This window comes from Pelodiscus sinensis, chromosome 12 (assembly GCF_049634645.1).
Source record: "Pelodiscus sinensis isolate JC-2024 chromosome 12, ASM4963464v1, whole genome shotgun sequence".
NCBI lineage: Eukaryota > Metazoa > Chordata > Testudines > Trionychidae > Pelodiscus > Pelodiscus sinensis.
Genome location: NC_134722.1, coordinates 21873820 through 21890755, shown reverse-complemented (window position 1 = coordinate 21890755; position 16936 = coordinate 21873820). Strand labels below are relative to the sequence as shown.

Sequence of the window (16936 nt, the reverse complement as noted above, 5' to 3'; positions counted from 1 at the left end):
TTCCACTTTTTGTAGGACTCCTTTTTGAGTTTCAGATCAGATGAACCTAGGGTTTTTTCTTTCCTATCTTTCCTATGTAGTGGGATAGTTTGCTCTTGCACTTTTAATAATGTCTCTTTGAAAAACTGCCAAATGTCTTTATTACTTTTCCTCTTAAACTTGCCTTCCATCGGACCTTACCTACCAGCTCCCTGAATTTGCTAAAGTCTGTCTTCTTGAAATCCATTGTCTAATTCTGCTGTTCTCCCTGCTACATTTCCTTAGAATCATGAACACTATTATTTCATCATCACTTTCACTCAAGGAGCCTTCCATTTCAGATTCTCAACCAGCTCCTCCTTATTTGTTACAATTAAATCTAGAATAGCCTCCCCCCATAGTAGTTTTCTCTACCTTCTGACATTAAAACAATGGTTTTCAATACATTCCAATAACTTTTTGGATAATCTATGCCTTGCTCCCCCCTGCACGGGCTCCTGCTCCCCCCTGCACCAACTCCTGCTCCCCGACAGAGGCAGCAAGGGCGGGGGGGGGGGCGGGGGGAGAAGGACTAGTTGAGTGTTGACTCAAACACCCAAGAAACCTAGGTTTATTGGGTAGTTGACTACTCAACTAGTTGCTTATATCCCTAATCTGTAGTAGACCCCTATCATGATATCTCTCTTGGGGTTTTTTTTACCCTTGCACAGAGATTCGCAAGTCTGTCTTCTATGTCCATCTCAATCTCAGTCCAAGAGTATATGTTTTTAATATATGTATAATATATGTTTTAAATATATACCTCCTCCCGTTTTCCCTCCCTGTCCTTTGTGAGCAAGCTGTACCTTTCTATACCAGTATTCTAGCTATGCATATTATCCTACCAAGTGTCTGTAATGCCAACTATATCATAGTTGTGTTTATTTACTAGCATTTTGAGTTCTTCCTACTTTTCTCATTAGCATACAGACAACTAAGATACTGATTTGATTTTGCCCCTCCTCCCCAATTTGGTCTTGTTTCTCCTTTATCCCTGCTATTACAGCTCATGCTCCCATCACTCTGTGTATGTAGTACAGGCAGTCCCCGGGTTACGTACAAGATAGGGACTGTAGGTTTGTTCTTAAGTTGAATCTGTATGTAAGTCGGAACTGGCGTCCAGATTCAGCCGCTGCTGAAACTGATCAGTTTCAACAGTGGCTGAATCTGGACGCCAGTTCTGACTTACATACAGATTCAACTTAAGAACCCCAGTCATCCCCAAGTCAGCTGCTGCTGAAACTGATCAGCGGCTGATTCCAGGAAGCCCGGGGCAGAGGCTTCCTGTAGTCAGCCACTGGTCATTTTCAGCAGCTGCTGACTTGGGGACACCTGGGGCAGAGCAGCTGGGGTGCTGCTGGGTTGGTCCAGTGGCGCCCAGAGCGGCGCTACGGGACCAACCGGCAGCGCCCCAGCTGCTGTACCACAGGCGTCCGGAGCAAAGCCGCGGAGCACGGGGGCAGCGGGACAGCCCATACGCGCCGTGGCTATCCTGCTGCCCTCGGGCTCCGTGGCTTTGCTCTGCTTTGCTCCCCGTCCCCCTGGTCTGCAGACCAGGAGGACGGGGAGCAAAGCGGCGGAACACGCGGGCAGCGGGACAGCCCAGACGCGCCGTGGCTATCCTGCTGCCCTCGGGCTCCACGGCTTTGCTCTGCTCTGCTCCCCGTCCCCCAGGTCTGCAGACCAGGGGGAGCAGAGCAGAGCAGAGCAGAGCAGAGCAGAGCAGAGCAGAGCAGAGCAGAGCAGAGCGGCGGAACGCGCGGCCAGCTGACAGCCCAGACGCGTCTGGGCTGTCAGCTGGCTGCGTGCTCCGCTCTACTCCCCCTCCCCCTGGTCTGCAGACCAGGGGGAGGGGGAGCAGAGCAGAGCGGAGCAGAGCAGAGCGGCAGAACGCGCGGCCAGCTGACAGCCCAGACGCGTCTGGGCTATCAGCTGGCTGCGCGTTCCGCCGCTCTGCTCTGCTCCGCTCCCCCTCCCCCTGGTCTGCAGACCGCGGGGGGGGGGGGGGGGAGCAGACGGGAGCACGCGGCCAGCTGACAGCCCAGACGCGTCTGGGCTGTCAGCTGGCCCCGTGTTCCGCCGCTTTGCTTCCTCTCCCTGGTCTGCTGGAGACCAGGGAGAGGAAGTGCCCCGTTCGTAACTGCGGATCCGACATAAGTCGGATCCGCGTAACTCGGGGACTGCCTGTATATCAAAGACAGCAGCAAAGAAGTGTGACGAGATAGTAGCCCTCTACACAAAACATAGTGTAGCACTTCCCAATACTTTTTTCAAAAACTAAAGCAGCTAAGTAGACTCTGTGATTATCTTTAGAATTCTGCAAGCAAGAATATATAAATCAATTCTTAAAAATGTTATCAAATGTTTAGATTTAGCATCACTCGTGAAGCCAGATGTCCATCTACTTCCTAAATTAGAACAGAAGAGGAGAGGGGATGTTTTGAGGACAATGAAGGGGGAGAGGAGCCCTATGTAGAAAACTGACATCTTGTATGATGCTCCCAAGAAGGCAAAGTGGGAGTCAGACTCCATCTAGTTCAACTGCCCTATGCCAAAAGGACACAAAGGATGTCATGTTCTTATATTATGACACTGCATTGTTTTACAAATGCCCCTCACTCCTTCAAAGTATCCTTTCTCACCGTCCCTCCACTACACTCTAGTCCTCTTTCTGTTACCAGTCTCCCCCTTGTCCCATAACTCTCCTGTGGCTCTGTATCTCACATGGCATCATTGCTAGAACTGGCTCAGGAGACCAGTGGACTGTCAGTTTTTTTGGCCCCAACATCTGCTCTCTTTAACTTGTAACATTATAGCTATAGCATGGCTCTAGGAACAGTGGTTATCTTACAACAAATAAATTGCTGCTATACCTCAGCATAATGTAGCAAGTTTCAAACAAATTCATTTTCTATCCATGCTGTTGTGGGTTTAAGTTGACAAAAAAAAAATCAGTATTTTGGTTTTAATTGACTTGTGTTATCAGAGCAGGTTGCATTTGCATTACATTGACCTGATAGTATTTTCAAGTTTAAAGATTTTGTTTAAATACAATTTCAAACTAAACTACTGCATGTAGGATTGTGATCAACATGTGTAGCAAGCATATTGGTTCATTTGCATGACCTTTTTTGACTGCATGAATAATACATATTTGCTTTATGAAAACAGCTTTATTGTTGACTATATTGATTTACTTGTTCACTATGTGGATGTTAATTTAAAACATATTAACTTGTATATGGAACACTGGTTTACTTTAATAGTGATATTTTCAGTTAATTAAATGCATTGAGTTATAAATGAATTGTGCATTGGTCTATAAAGTACATAGATTATCTTAATACATATAGTACATTGATTTCAGTGTATCACATTTCATATGCTTTGTGCTAAGCTTCTACTGTTCTTAAAAGGTCTGGGACACCTGAAAACATAGGCCTGTTAACTATCAGAGATTCAGGAATCCTTTTTACAGCCCATCAGAGGTAGCGGCCCTTTGAATGGGTCATGGGCCCAGGTTTTCTCTTGACAGGCTCCACAAGTGGTAATGAGGCCACCCAGGGTTTAGTTAACTCACAGAGTAACTGGGAGGCAGTTAAGGTACTTGGGCACCATTAAAAGATAAAGGTCTCAGTTAGACAAGGGCTCCTGAGGAAAAAAGTAGATCCAGAGGAGGAGACCTCCCAAGGGAACATGAACTAGGAAAAAGCTCTCCAGGTATGGAGGCTTAGGAGAGATCCTGAACAAGCAGAGGAAACAAAGAGGAGAGCCCACTAAGCAATGGAGAAGCTCGAGGCTTTATAGCAGAAGAAGCTGGTGCTGGAATCTAGAGACTTTAGGGAACTTTCAAGTTTTATCTAGGCTTTGCGGTAAAAGCTTCTGAACCAATGTACAAGTGTTCCTTTCAGAAGGCTTTATTAAAGGGAGATATAGTGTTGTAAAGCAGAGTGTTTGGCATCTCATTGACCAGGCTCTTTAAGAAATTTTATTGAGGGATAAAACCAAGGTAGGCCACAGAAAAGCCACACTTGGCCATAAGGGAGTGCTCAGTAGGTGTCTCCACTATATAATATAGCCCTTGTCTGCATGGAAATCTTCTAGCCCAGGCTTTGCATACTGATCAATTTTGATGTATTATTGGAGATCTGAATCAATTCTGCATTGATTTCTTACAGAACCCACAATCACATTAAAAGTAGATTAATTTTCATAGCTTGGTATTGCAAATTAGGGAATTCTAAACTGGCCACATTTTGAAAAGGAAGAGTACAAAAAGGAATAAGAGGGATGTTCTATAGAAAAAAGTTGCATCACAAATAAATTATTTCTTCCAAATTCAGGTTTTACCGCATCCAGATGGTTTGCTGACTTGAACGTTGATTACAATATACTGTTTAATATTTAAGATGATAGAACATATTTATAACACATGCAGAATTCTACTTGTATCAAGAGAATACAATGATTTCTAGGGAAACACAGATATAATTCAATTGAAAAATATTTCATATAAATCATACTTTTCCTACCAAAATCTTACTTTAGATCTTGTATGATTCATTTAATAAGTTATGTATTAATATACTGGGAGAAGCAGAAATAATCTATCAGCATCTAACCAGAAAGAGAGATCCAGTTGTTCCTCTTACTCTTCTCTGTTGTACTACAGGATTTTCCAATCTTTTCCAACAGAGGGCTCCCAATAGCCATAAAAAATGATGGGAAGTCAAATAGCAGAATTTATAGGTTTGTTAAAATAAAAATATTTACATGTAACAATATGTAGGAGTTTCATGATTAGAATATATAGAATTTTCAATGTGACAATTTATAACAAAATAAGAGCTGTTACTAAATGTGTTGCTCATTAATGCCTAAACAAATGAGTATTTCAAGATGAAAACTTAGAAATTTGATAGAATATCTAGAGAAAAATACTCTGAAGTTTCCAGTTGCCTAAATGTGCTGTACTATGCTACAGCAAGGTAGCTCAAGTGATTTCAAAGTGCTGCCTACAAAACAGAGAAAGTTTAAAAATATTCTTACACAATGTTATTAAATTTCATACCTTGACTACGAAAAGGATCAGACTGTCATGCCAGTATTCTGTTACTTCTTTTCCACATTAAAATAGATTAAACAGTACAGAGATAACAAAAGCACAGCCTGCCATCACTAGAGACTGAAATTCTCTAGTCCAGTGTTTCTCAAAGTGGTCCGTGGATCCACTCTGAGAAATCTGCTACCAGGCTGCTCCGGTTTGTTTACTTACACACTCTGCAACCATGGAGCCTTGCGGCACCCATTAGCTGCGGTTTGCCATTTGCAGCCAAGGGGAGTTGCAGGAAGCAGCAGCCCAGGAGCTGCAAGAATCTGTGGCTGCAGAGCCGGTAAGTAAATAAACCAGAGTGGTCTGGTAGCAGCTCTCTCGGAATGGGTCCGTCAACCACATTGAGAAACAGTGCTCTAGTCACACAGCAGGTACAATATAGAGCAAGAACACTATCACTGGGCCAACAGTAAGTCTCAACCCATCTTTGAGTTTTGTCTGAACTATAAAAAATGGTTAACATATATTAGGAAAGCCTGATATAAACTTTTCTTATTTCTAGCTAGATTTTGCTAGTTAAGTTGCAGCCCAACCTTCTGTTTATGTGAGAATATGGCCAGATAAAAATGAGCTAAAAAAGTTGAGTTGAAGCCAGGTTTAGCTAGCATACAGAAGCTAAAACCAACCAACTTTACTTATTTTAAACAAACATTTTGCAAAATCACTTTGGTGAGAGAATACCTGAGGCTAAAGAACACACCATACAAATCCATCATCTATAGCCAAGCCCTTCGATACAACTGCATCTGCTCTAATCCCACTGACAGAGACCAGAAACTTCAGGATCTCTACCAAGCATTTATAAACCTCAACTACCCACCCAGAGAAATAAAAAAGCAAATTGAAAGAGCCAGACGAATACCTAGAAACCAACTACTTCAAGACAGACCCAAGAAAACCAACAATAGAACACCACTTGTCATCACCTACAACCCCCAACTTAAACCTGTCCAACACATTATCAATAAACTACAGCCTATACTGGAACAGGATACTAAACTCCAAGAGACTCTGGGAGACAGACCCATAGTCTCCTATAGACAACCATCTAACCTCAAGATGATTCTTACCAACAACCACAGGACATACCACACTAATACCAACCCTGGTACCTTCCCTTGCAACAAACCCCATTGCCAGCTTTGTCCACATATTCACTCTGCTGATACCATTATTGGACCCAACCAAGTGAGTTATAAGATCAAGAACACATATTCCTGCACATCCAGAAATATAATTTATGCAATCATGTGCCGAAAGTGTCCGTCCGCTATGTACATTGGACAAATGTCTCAGACACTTCGCCAAAGGATCAATGCCCACAAAACAGATATCACACAGGATCACAAAGAAAAAACAGTTTCTTGCAATTTCAACCAGAAAGGACATTGTCTCAATGACTTGATTACCTGCATCCTGCTTCAAAGACCTTTTAAGACTTCACTTCAAAGAGAATCCTCTGAACTGTCATTCATGCTTAAATTTGACACTTTACACTCAAATTTGAATAAAGATGCTAATTATCTCACCCATTACAAACATAGCTTCCCCAATTATAACCTCTAATATCATTAGCTCACAGACATTTACCTTCCCCTCTTTCCTCTCCCCCCCCAACCCTTTTCTGTTCTGAAATTTGATTTGACCTTTTTATATGTGTTCATTTTTTTAAATTGTATCCTTTGGTATATATGGTTGTGACAATTTTCTTCCACTATTTGATCTGAGGAAGTGGGTCTGGCCCATGAAAGCTCATCACCTATTAAACCATTCCTGTTTTTTGTTGAGGATAAATGCTAATCCTTGCTCCACTGAGGCTGCTACAAAGGATGCGTGATATGAGTTAACACTCACAGAAGTGTGCCTAAGTCTCACTTTAAAAAGTGACAGGCACTTAAGACCCAAAGTGCCACTGCAAGTCAGTAGCTCTAAAGTTCATAAATTGCTTAGACACTTTTAAAAATCTCCTCCTTGGACTCTTTCTTGTTCACTAGGAAACTGATCCCAAGTCCACTGAAGTGTATGAAAGTCTTTTCACAGAGTTAAATGGACTGCTGGATCAGGCCCTAGGAAAGTCTTTTCACAGTCCAGCACACAGCCATAGAGGATGTTCAAGGCTTTAGATCATAAATAAGTGGGCTCTATTTATAAGATTGGCCTAAAAAGTCACTTAATATTTCCTCCCCTCTTTAAAAACACTTTTAGTTAAATTATAAATACATTATAATATATATTATGAGAACAATTCTTGTTCCTTCAGTAATCACTTTATGGATTCTCTGAATGCTGCATGCTGACATTTGGTAACCTTGGTATAATTTATTAGCCACTACTGTATCATGTTCATATATCTTACCTATTAGTCACTATGATATGATAAACTTCTTATAGTGTACCATACACTTTAATATAAAATGGAGACACACCAGAACAGAGCAGAACACTGGATGGCTTTCAGCAGACTATTCAGACAAGAATAATAGACACAAAAATAATCATTTTAAAATGTTTGCACCCTGTTAATAAAGACTTTATCCACCTGTTTCATACTGCTGCATTTTCTAATGTGCCTGTGATATTAGCTAAAGAGGAATATCTGTGTGTTATATAATACATTTTCTCTTTCTATATATAATTTTTTTTTCCTGTTGAGTGACAGAATGACATCATCAGGTTCTCTGGCCGCTTTTGGGTTGGCATGCATAGTGAGCAGTCTCCTAGTTTTCCTTAATAGATTTTTGAGTTTATTAATATGCTTTCTATACCTTTGCAAACAAATGTGAAAATATACACCCCATTCCTTTTGAATATGCTATAGGGAGCAATCCTGGAATTATACGGAAATGGACTAGATAATCTACTAGATGTTTTCGATCTTTAACGTCTATGATTATTTCCCCTAAAGTTAATTAGGTGGACTTCTTTTTCTATGAATGTAACCCCCAACCTAGATCTTGAAAGGAAAAATACAAAAGCTGCTTTTCATTTATATCATGCACTATATCTTCTGCTTTTTATAAACTCATAGACATTATTTGACATCAGTTTAACTCAATAATGGCTATATTTGCACAGTTTCAGCTACAATGTCATTACTAAAATATACATACATGTACCACATTACAGAGATCAAGTTAATATTCACATTTAATTATTTAACTAACAATCACAAAAAGAACAGATATGGACCTGAACTAAAACCCCAGATTCAAGCATCTCTTTTGAAGTTCCAAATACAAACCTGGACCTAGATTTTGCTATTGACATTCATCTCTATAATGTCTAAATCAAAACCCTGAAACTAAGTGTTTGAAATCTGGGTCCTTCCTCCCCAAACCACCCACTAACTGGGGACACAGGTACCCAGAACACCTGAAGAAAAAGAGACAAACAGATCAAGTTTGGCACCCAAAAAGCCAAGTCACACAAAGTTGTGCAACATGTTTAAAAAATATGGACCCTAATCCTTAGGTGGCCATCTTTCCACTGCTCTAATTATGACTAACAGAACTCAGATGCAATGTTTCTTTTGAGAGGTATATAAGAAATAACACTACAAAAATCCTTTAACTTACCACAAGTCTCCATCATCAATAGTCTTGTCATTTGGGGCTCCAGCATGTCCATAGTGCAAAACAGAGGAGTTGTTGCCACTGCCATTAACAAATAAAATACACATAGTTAACAGACAAAACAATTAAAGACACAAGGATAAAGAAAACTGTAAAGGGTGAAATAGTTTTCTTTAAATGCCATAAGGGTATTTAAGGTTCAATATCATGTACCCAGTCAGAGGCGTAGCGTGGGTGTTATGCGCCTGTGGGCAAAGGCAAAATTTGCGCCCCCACCCCCGCCCGTGTGGCAGGACTCCGAACATGGTGCACAGCTGAACCCAACTTGGGAGTAGGGGGGGAAGCTTGTTCCGTGTCTTCCCCCCCTTCACCCCTCCAGTTTGGGGTCATGCCCCGGCATGTACTAATCTGCTGGCGAAGATGGTGGAAGGTCGGGCTTGGGGCAGAAAGGAGGCTCCAGCCACTGCCGGTGGGCAGAGGAGTTGAGCCGAGGGATGATGGGGGAGTGGAGGGGGACTAAATTGGTGTCCCCCTAGCATGGCGCCTGGGGGCAACTGCTCCTCCAATCCCCTCCTCGCTACGCCACTGCAACCTGTTGAGACTGGCATAAAACTGGTTACAGTGTCATAGCTGCCTTTGTGTGCTTTGTGTCCCTCTCAGCTAAGCACAGAAGATATTGGGCATAGCTGAAAACATATGCTGTAGAATATACGTTTTTTGTCTGAGGGAACATATTGAGTGGTATAGCTCCAGGTATGCTACAGTGGTATATATGTAATAACTTAAAAGTAATTTTCATTTAATATCTATCTACTTCCTTCCGGAATTTCCTTAATTTTTAAAATAAGAAGTTTCTCTGTTCAAGGTTAATGTTACCATGATATAAAACTGGTATTAGAGCTGTACACTTGAGTAAGATCTGGGATGTTTAATAACTCCTTAGGGCCCCCTGGGGCTGGAAAAAATTTAGCTGTCCAAGTGAGCTGTTCCATCTTACCTGTACTATGGTTAGGTACGCACCTACAGGAAATTAACGTGTTCCATATTGTTAGGGGAATATTCCCACAGTGTAAGATGTCAGCCATGATACTAAGCATAAGAACTGACATATTTACTTATTTGTGGAGTAAAAAAGGAAAGTTAGCCTTTTGCTGTAAACACTTTTTTTTTTTTATTCTTAGAAACCAGACTAAGTAAACTTCTAAATCATAGGGGAAGCACAGAGAAGCACAGGCCTTTGTTCCACATTTGTGAAAACTCCACAATCCATTTTTTTTTTGGTAACAGCATCTTGTTGTGTCTAGTCTAGTGTTATACCTCTAAGTCTATCGAATACTGAGTTAAAAGATAAGAGAGATCTCAAGCTCTACTGATTTCCATTTTGCTATTCTCAGATAGGAATACTCTCATTTTTTACTTCACAGAGTCTTAAAGAAGGATTTTATAGCCAGAAATACATGTGTCAGAAAAGATATACTGGTAGCACCTGTCTCACCTCTCAACTTCAGATGTCAATATGTGACTAACATTCTATCAAAACCTTGCTGGTTTAAATAGGATTCTCTCAATTCTGGTCAAGAAGTGACTTAGCATCTTTGGTGAAATTCATCCTAGTTATCTCTGGTGAATTCAATGGAGTCACATCGGGGATAAAAGTATTCTTCTGAAATACTTTTGAGGCCTGATTTTTAGAGCTGTATACGTGCAGTCAGAGAAATGAAAATATGTATGCATTATTTTCAAAGAGCTTTTACCATAAATGCCTGTTTAGTAACTGTGCACATAAATGTCCAGTTAGATATGTAACTGATTGTTTGTCCATGAAATTAACAAAAGTGTGTGTGCATTCATAGTAACTGCATGTACGAGTTTTGCATACATGCTGTGTAAAGATCTGGGCCCTGTTTAAATTTTTGATTAAATTTTTTGATTGATAAGGATTTTCATATTATACGTACCATCATGTAATGGGGCAGCATGATAAAAAACCTGAGTGTTGTAGAATTGCTTTAATGAGGAAAGGAACTGTCAACTGTTCTAAGAACATTACAAGGTTACAGTGTCAAGCGCTCAAAAGTTAAGAAATGCCAGAATTAAGGTTGCTCATGCAACTTTAATTTGGCCTCCTACTGCATGATTGTCTTTACTTACATGATCATACACTATTTTTCCCTCCTCAGGATCTTCACCTCATTGATTACAAAGAAACTTCATGAGAAACTACAGGCAGTCCCTGGGTTACGTACAAGATAGGGACTGTAGGTTTGTTCTTAAGTTGAATCTGTATGTAAGTCGGAACTGGCATCAGCCCCTGCTGAAACTGATCAGTTTCAACCGTGGCTGAATCTGGACGCCAGTTCTGACTTACATACAGATTCAACTTAAGAAACCCAGGTGTCCCCAAGTCAGCTGCTGCTGAAACTGATCAGCGGCTGACTCCAGGAAGCCTGGGGCAGAGCAACTCTGCCTCGGACTTCCTGTAGTCAGCCGCTGGTCAGTTTCAGCAGCGGCTGACTTGGGGACGCCTGGGGCAGAGCAGCTGGGGTGCTGCTGGGTTGCTCCAGTAGTGCGGCTCCTCGGCGCTACGGGAGCAACCCAGCAGCACCCCAGCTGCTCTGCCTCAGGCGTCTTGATTAAGCCGCTGCTGAAACTGACCAGCAGCGGCTGAATCAGGACGCCTGGGGCAGAGCAGCTGGGGTAGAGCAGCTGGGGTGCTGCCGGGTTGGTCCGGAGCGGCGCTGCGGGACCAACCCGGCAGCCCCCAGCTGCTCTACCCCAGGGGTAGGCAAGAAAAGCCTGGTCTGCTGGGGGGGACACTAGCTGCACACCCCCCCCAGCAGACCAGGGAGACGGGGGTGGCGGGACCGCCCAAGTCCTCCACAGCTTTGCTCCGTCTCCCTGGTCTGCTGACCTGGGAGACGCGGAGCAAAGCCGCAGAGCACGCGGGCAGCGGGACAGTCCAGGAGCGCCGCGGCTGTCCCACTGCTGGCGTGCTCTGAGGCTTTGCTCCCCATCTCCCTGGTCTGCTGGTCAGACCCGCAGTGGGACAGCCCAGGCGCGCTTGGGCTGTCCCCCTGCAGGCGTGCTCCGCGGCTTTGCTCCCCATCTCCCTGGTCTGCTGGTCGGGAGACGGGAAGCAAAGCCGCGGAGCACGCCCGCAGGGGGACAGCTCAAGTGCGCCCGGGCTGTCCTGCTGCGGGCGTGCTCCAAGGCTTTGCTCCCCGTCTCCCTGCAGACCAGGGAGACGGGGAGCAGCTTTTCTCGCCCCGGAGGATGGGGGCGGCGGACCGCAGCGCATCTGGGCGTCCTGCCGCTCCCGTGCTCCGGCGCGAGAAATGCCCCGTTCGTAACTGCGGATCCGACATAAGTCGGATCCGTGTAACTCGGGGACTGCCTGTATTCAATATTTTGTTTTATCCTCATTGCTCAATATGTGACCTTATTTACTGTACATTAATAAACGCCTGCTCTGAATACAGCATTAATAATCACTTCATGGGCTTTTATCTGGTGCATTTCACTATAAAAATGATTACCTACCCTTTGTAATTTTTGTCCTTTGATATTATTTGTTCATGTTCATTCCAGTCTCATTTCAGAGAATTTTTCCCTTAGTAGTACACAGTGAAGCCCTCTGGCATGGCACCTTTAAGGTGCAGTATATAGGATACTGCCAAGTCCTCACCCTTTCCATTCCTTCTTGCCCTATTTGTCCGACAAAAGGTAGGTGAGTGGGATTTGGAATGCACATGAGCAACTCATCTCGAGGAACAACAGTTATGAAAGGTAAGTAACTTTTTTTTTTGCACCCTGGATACATACAAAGCATACAGGTAGATGTGATGGAATATGCAAAAGTCCAACCGGAGCAGGGCTTCTTGGCACAGGGGAGAGGAACAAGCACCACCCTGTTTGTTTCTATAGAACATCAGTGCAGTATTATCTGTAAGTACCGAGACACACTGGTCCTGCAGCTGGAGTATGAACACCTGGCACACTAGTCGCACTGTCCACAGCTCCCTGACACAGATGTGAAGGGAGAGCTCTGCTTCAGACCACCTGATTCCTGAGCATGGCTAGGTGTACCCCCCTTCCCAAGTGTCCATGCTAAGGAAGTGTGTGGGCTTTGGCTGGTAAATGGGCACTCTGGCTTGTGCCACATGAGGCTACATCCACAAGGACTGGGATTGTAGCAGATGGGTTGGGAGGGTTACCAGTCTGTCAATGGAGTGTCTGCTGGGCCTGTAGACCTCTGTTAACCATGACTGTAGCAGGTGTAGTCACAGACTGGCATGCTGAACTACATAGATGCAGGCTGCCATGTGACCTAAGTCACATGCAGGTCCGTGCCATGGTAGTAGGGAGCTGCTGAAGGGAGTGGATGAGGCCCAAAAGCGGCCCTCGGGTAGGAAGCCTATGGGTTGGAACCAGGGTGGACTTGGGTTCATTCAGGAGGAAATCTGGGTCCGTGAAGACAGCCCTGGCCAGGGCGACGTGTGCCAGAACCTATTCCTTGGACCTGCACCTGCTAAGGCAGTCATCCAGATATGAGTGGACATGCACCCTGCACTTCCTGAGGAAGGCCACGATGACTGCCATGCATTTTATGAATACCTGAGGGGTCATGGAGAGGCCACACGGGAACGCAGTGAACTGACAGTGATAGTTCCTTGACCACAAACCTGAGAAATAGCATGTGATCTGGGAAAAGAGAGATATGAAAGTATGGATTCTTCAAGCAAAGGCTGGTGTTCCAGCCCCCCAGATTCTGGAAGAGTAGGCAGACAGGGAGACCATTCAAAACTTGAGCCTCCTATAAAGGCCCTGAGGTTCCACAGGTCCAATATGGGCCTGAGCCCACCTTTGGCCTTGGGAATAAAGAAATACTGGGAGTTAAGGCCCTGAACTCCCTGGGGACCTCCTCTATACCACCTAGTGTGAGGAGCCCGTGCACCTCCTGCATGAGAAGGTGCTTGTGAGAAGGGTCCCTGAAGAGGGGCGGGAAGAGAGAAGAGAGGGCAAGAGGGAGTGGAACTGGGTAGAATAACCTGCCTTCACCATGCTCAGGACCCAGCAGTCTGAAATAATCTGAGCCCAAGCACAGTTGGGACAAGTGGTTGTCATAGGGGAAAGGATCTGGCTTGCGAACTGGTGCTCTGCCCTCAGGCACACCCTCAAAAGTTGGGTTGGAGCTTGAGGTTGTTTGGCCTCCCAGACTCTAGGTCTGGTCTGAGATGGAGTAAGGCTTGCACTGCCAGTGATTCCGGCCTTTGCGCCTGGACGAGTCCTGCCTGTCTTGCCCAGAATAGAAGTGGGCAGGAGCTTGTGGCTTAGAGCAGTGTTTCTCAAACTGTGTTCTGCGGAGCCCCAGGGCTCTGCGAGACATCTCCAGGAGTTCTGTGAGGGCTTGCAAGGCCATCTGGATCTCTAGGGAAATGCCCAAGACCTGCAGCCACGAGTCCCTTTTCACAGTGAAGGCCATGGCCGAGTCCGCCTAAAAGGTGTTTTAGGCAACCAGTTGGCCTTCCTCAACCAGGGAGATCAACTCCTGATGGCAGCGTGCATGGTGGAGATCCCGGAACTTGGCAAGGGCCCCTCAGGAGTTAAATAAGTACCGGCTCAGCAGCACTTGCTGAGATGATCACCTGCAATTGTAGACTCCCTGTGAAATAGACCATGTGCCCAAAGAGGTCTTTTTCGCATCTTCAATTTGGATGCAGGGCTGAGTTGCCCCTGGCATTCACTGAATCCACCACAAAGGAACCTGTCTGTGGATGCGTGAAAAGATGCCCATACCCCGTATGGGGGACAAAATAGCAGCATTTACCCTTTACCCGTGTGGGAGATGGATGCTGGAGTTTGCCACAACCCCGTAGTATTATTTTGGATGGTTCTGATGAATGGGAGGGAAACTCCGGAGGGGCCCTCAGAGATGAGGATGTCTACCACCATAGGGTCTGAATCCTCAATAACCTGCTCTGCTTGAAGTCTCATGTTCTGAGATACCCGCCTTAACAGGTCCTGGTGGGATATGATGTTCAAGGCAGGAAGTGTGGTGGTCTAGGTGCTGGCTACATTGTCATCTGGAGATGAGGATGAGGTCTGCACAGGGGCTTCCTGGGTCTCCAGCTCCCTAGAGGGAGAATCCAGAGCTGCTCGAAACTCCAAAACCTCCCATGCCAAGGTCAGTGCCAGCGCCGAAATGAAAGGGGAGTCTTGGTGCTAGGCTTTGCACTCCCAAAGGAGACTTTGGTGCCACTTTTGGTGCAGCGCGAGCAGTACATAATCGCTTTTCCTTGGGACCAGCATCTGTTGGGGGTAGCCAACAACAGGGAGTGCAGTGCTGACATCACCAGCATGGCCCTTCAGGGGATCCCCCTGGGCTTGATGGCAGGTCCACAAGCTCCAAAAAGACAACTGGACTGGTGGTTGCCAGTGATGTTGCCAGAGTGACACCAGTACTGGCAAAGGTATTGGGAGTGGGAGCGGTGATGGTTCTACGTAGATGTTGAGTGTGACAAGCGGTGGATCCAGACCATGGCAGTGCTGAGGTGGACTGTGCTGGAGAACGGGACTGTGGCAGTATCAATCAGCACTGCATCATCATGGGCTTGACCGGCTGCTGACCCACTCACATTGCAAATGCTGCCAAGGAGGTCATGGGGGACAGTACTAAACACTGTGCTGGAACCGGGGTCCTCGTTGAAAGCTGTCTGTGCCTAGTCCAGCACTGGCACCAATGGTGCTGAAACCAAGTCTTGCTGAGCTGGGGACTGCGCCATCATGGCAATCAAGTCCTTCGTGGCCTCAAAAGGTATCAGGTCCAACTCCTCTGCCAACTCCACCCAACCAGGGGAGACAAGGAGCACCAAACTCAACAAGTCCTGCAGTCATCAGTGCTGTGACTTTTAGGTGCCCAGTTTCATGATGCACCCATGGTGTTCTTATGAGGACACTTGCACAGACACCGTCCTCTATCTGTCCTCTTCTTTTTATGTGGCACTGGGGAGGAGGAACGGTGCAGCAGGCTTGAACTTGCCTGCAATCCTTTATAACTTCCTTGCATGGCACAAAGGGTCCCACACCAAGGCCAGTGCGCTGCTCACCCCCAGAGCTGGCATTGACTCTGGCATGAGTTGAGGACATAGAGCTGCAGGCGATGGTCTCTTTCCTTTTTAATGTGAGGTCCAAAGCTCCTGCAAATAGGGTAAGGCGGCAGATTATCCTTGGGCATAGGCTTCCCATAGTCCTCACGCACCTTAAACACCTGAGGGTATGTCTACACTAGAAAGTTAGTTCGAACTAACGGACGTTAGTTCGAACTAACTTTCCTATGCGCTACACTAGCGCTCCGTTAGTTCGAACTTAATTCGAACTAACGGAGCGCTTAGTTCGAACTAGGTAAACCTCATTTTACGAGGACTAACGCCTAGTTCGAACTAGCTAGTTCGAACTAAGGGCTGTGTAGCCCTTTAGTTCGAACTAGTGGGAGGCTAAGGCTTCCCAGGTTTCCCTGGTGGCCACTCTGGCCAACACCAGGGAAACTCTATTGCCCCCCTCCCAGCCCCGGAGCCCTTAAAGGGCCACGGGCTGGCTACTCACTTTGTGCCAGTTGCAAGGCTGCCAGCACCCGTGCCTGCACAGCCTGCACCTGCCACAGGATGAGCCAGCCATCCGAGGGCTCCCAGCCCTCCACTGCTCCCCACGACCAGCCTGGCGGCTCCCGGGAGCCTGCCCGGGGGCGCAAAAGGCGGGCGCCCGCCTGGTCAAGTGCGGAGATCGTGGACCTCATCGAGGTTTGGGGGGAAGCCTCAAATGTCCACGATCTCCGCACTAGCCACCGGAACGCGGCCGTCTATGGACGCATGGCTGCCAGCCTGGCCGCCAGGGGCCACCAGCGCAGCCGGGAGCAGGTGCGCTGCAAGATTAAAGACTTGCGGCAGTCCTACTCCCGGGCCTGCCTGCCAGGGGCTGACCCGGAGGCCTGCCCCCACTTCCATGCCCTGGACCGCATCCTGGGGCCTCATGCCGTCCCTGCCCCCCGGGACGTGATTGACCCCGGGGCAGAGGGACCGCTCCTGGACACCGAGGAGGAGGAAGAGGGCTCTGAGAGCCAGGAGCCTGCTGCCAGCCTTCCCAGGACCCGGGACCCCCGAGGCACCCCACAGAGCCGCTCGCCTGCATCATCAGAGGCCGGGGAGGCATCCACCTGTGAGTACCCTCGTGTTCCCCT

General features: G+C 46.2%; 1 protein-coding gene across 1 annotated transcript in view; it reads right to left on the bottom strand.

Moving 5' to 3' along the window:
• Positions 1-16936, bottom strand: part of PEPD (peptidase D) — a 257662-nt gene that overhangs the window by 62523 nt on the left and 178203 nt on the right. Inside the window, exon 11 of the mRNA XM_075940101.1 lies at positions 8707-8784. Within this exon, the coding sequence (XP_075796216.1) occupies positions 8707-8784 (78 nt within the window). The remainder of the gene's footprint in view (positions 1-8706; positions 8785-16936) is intronic.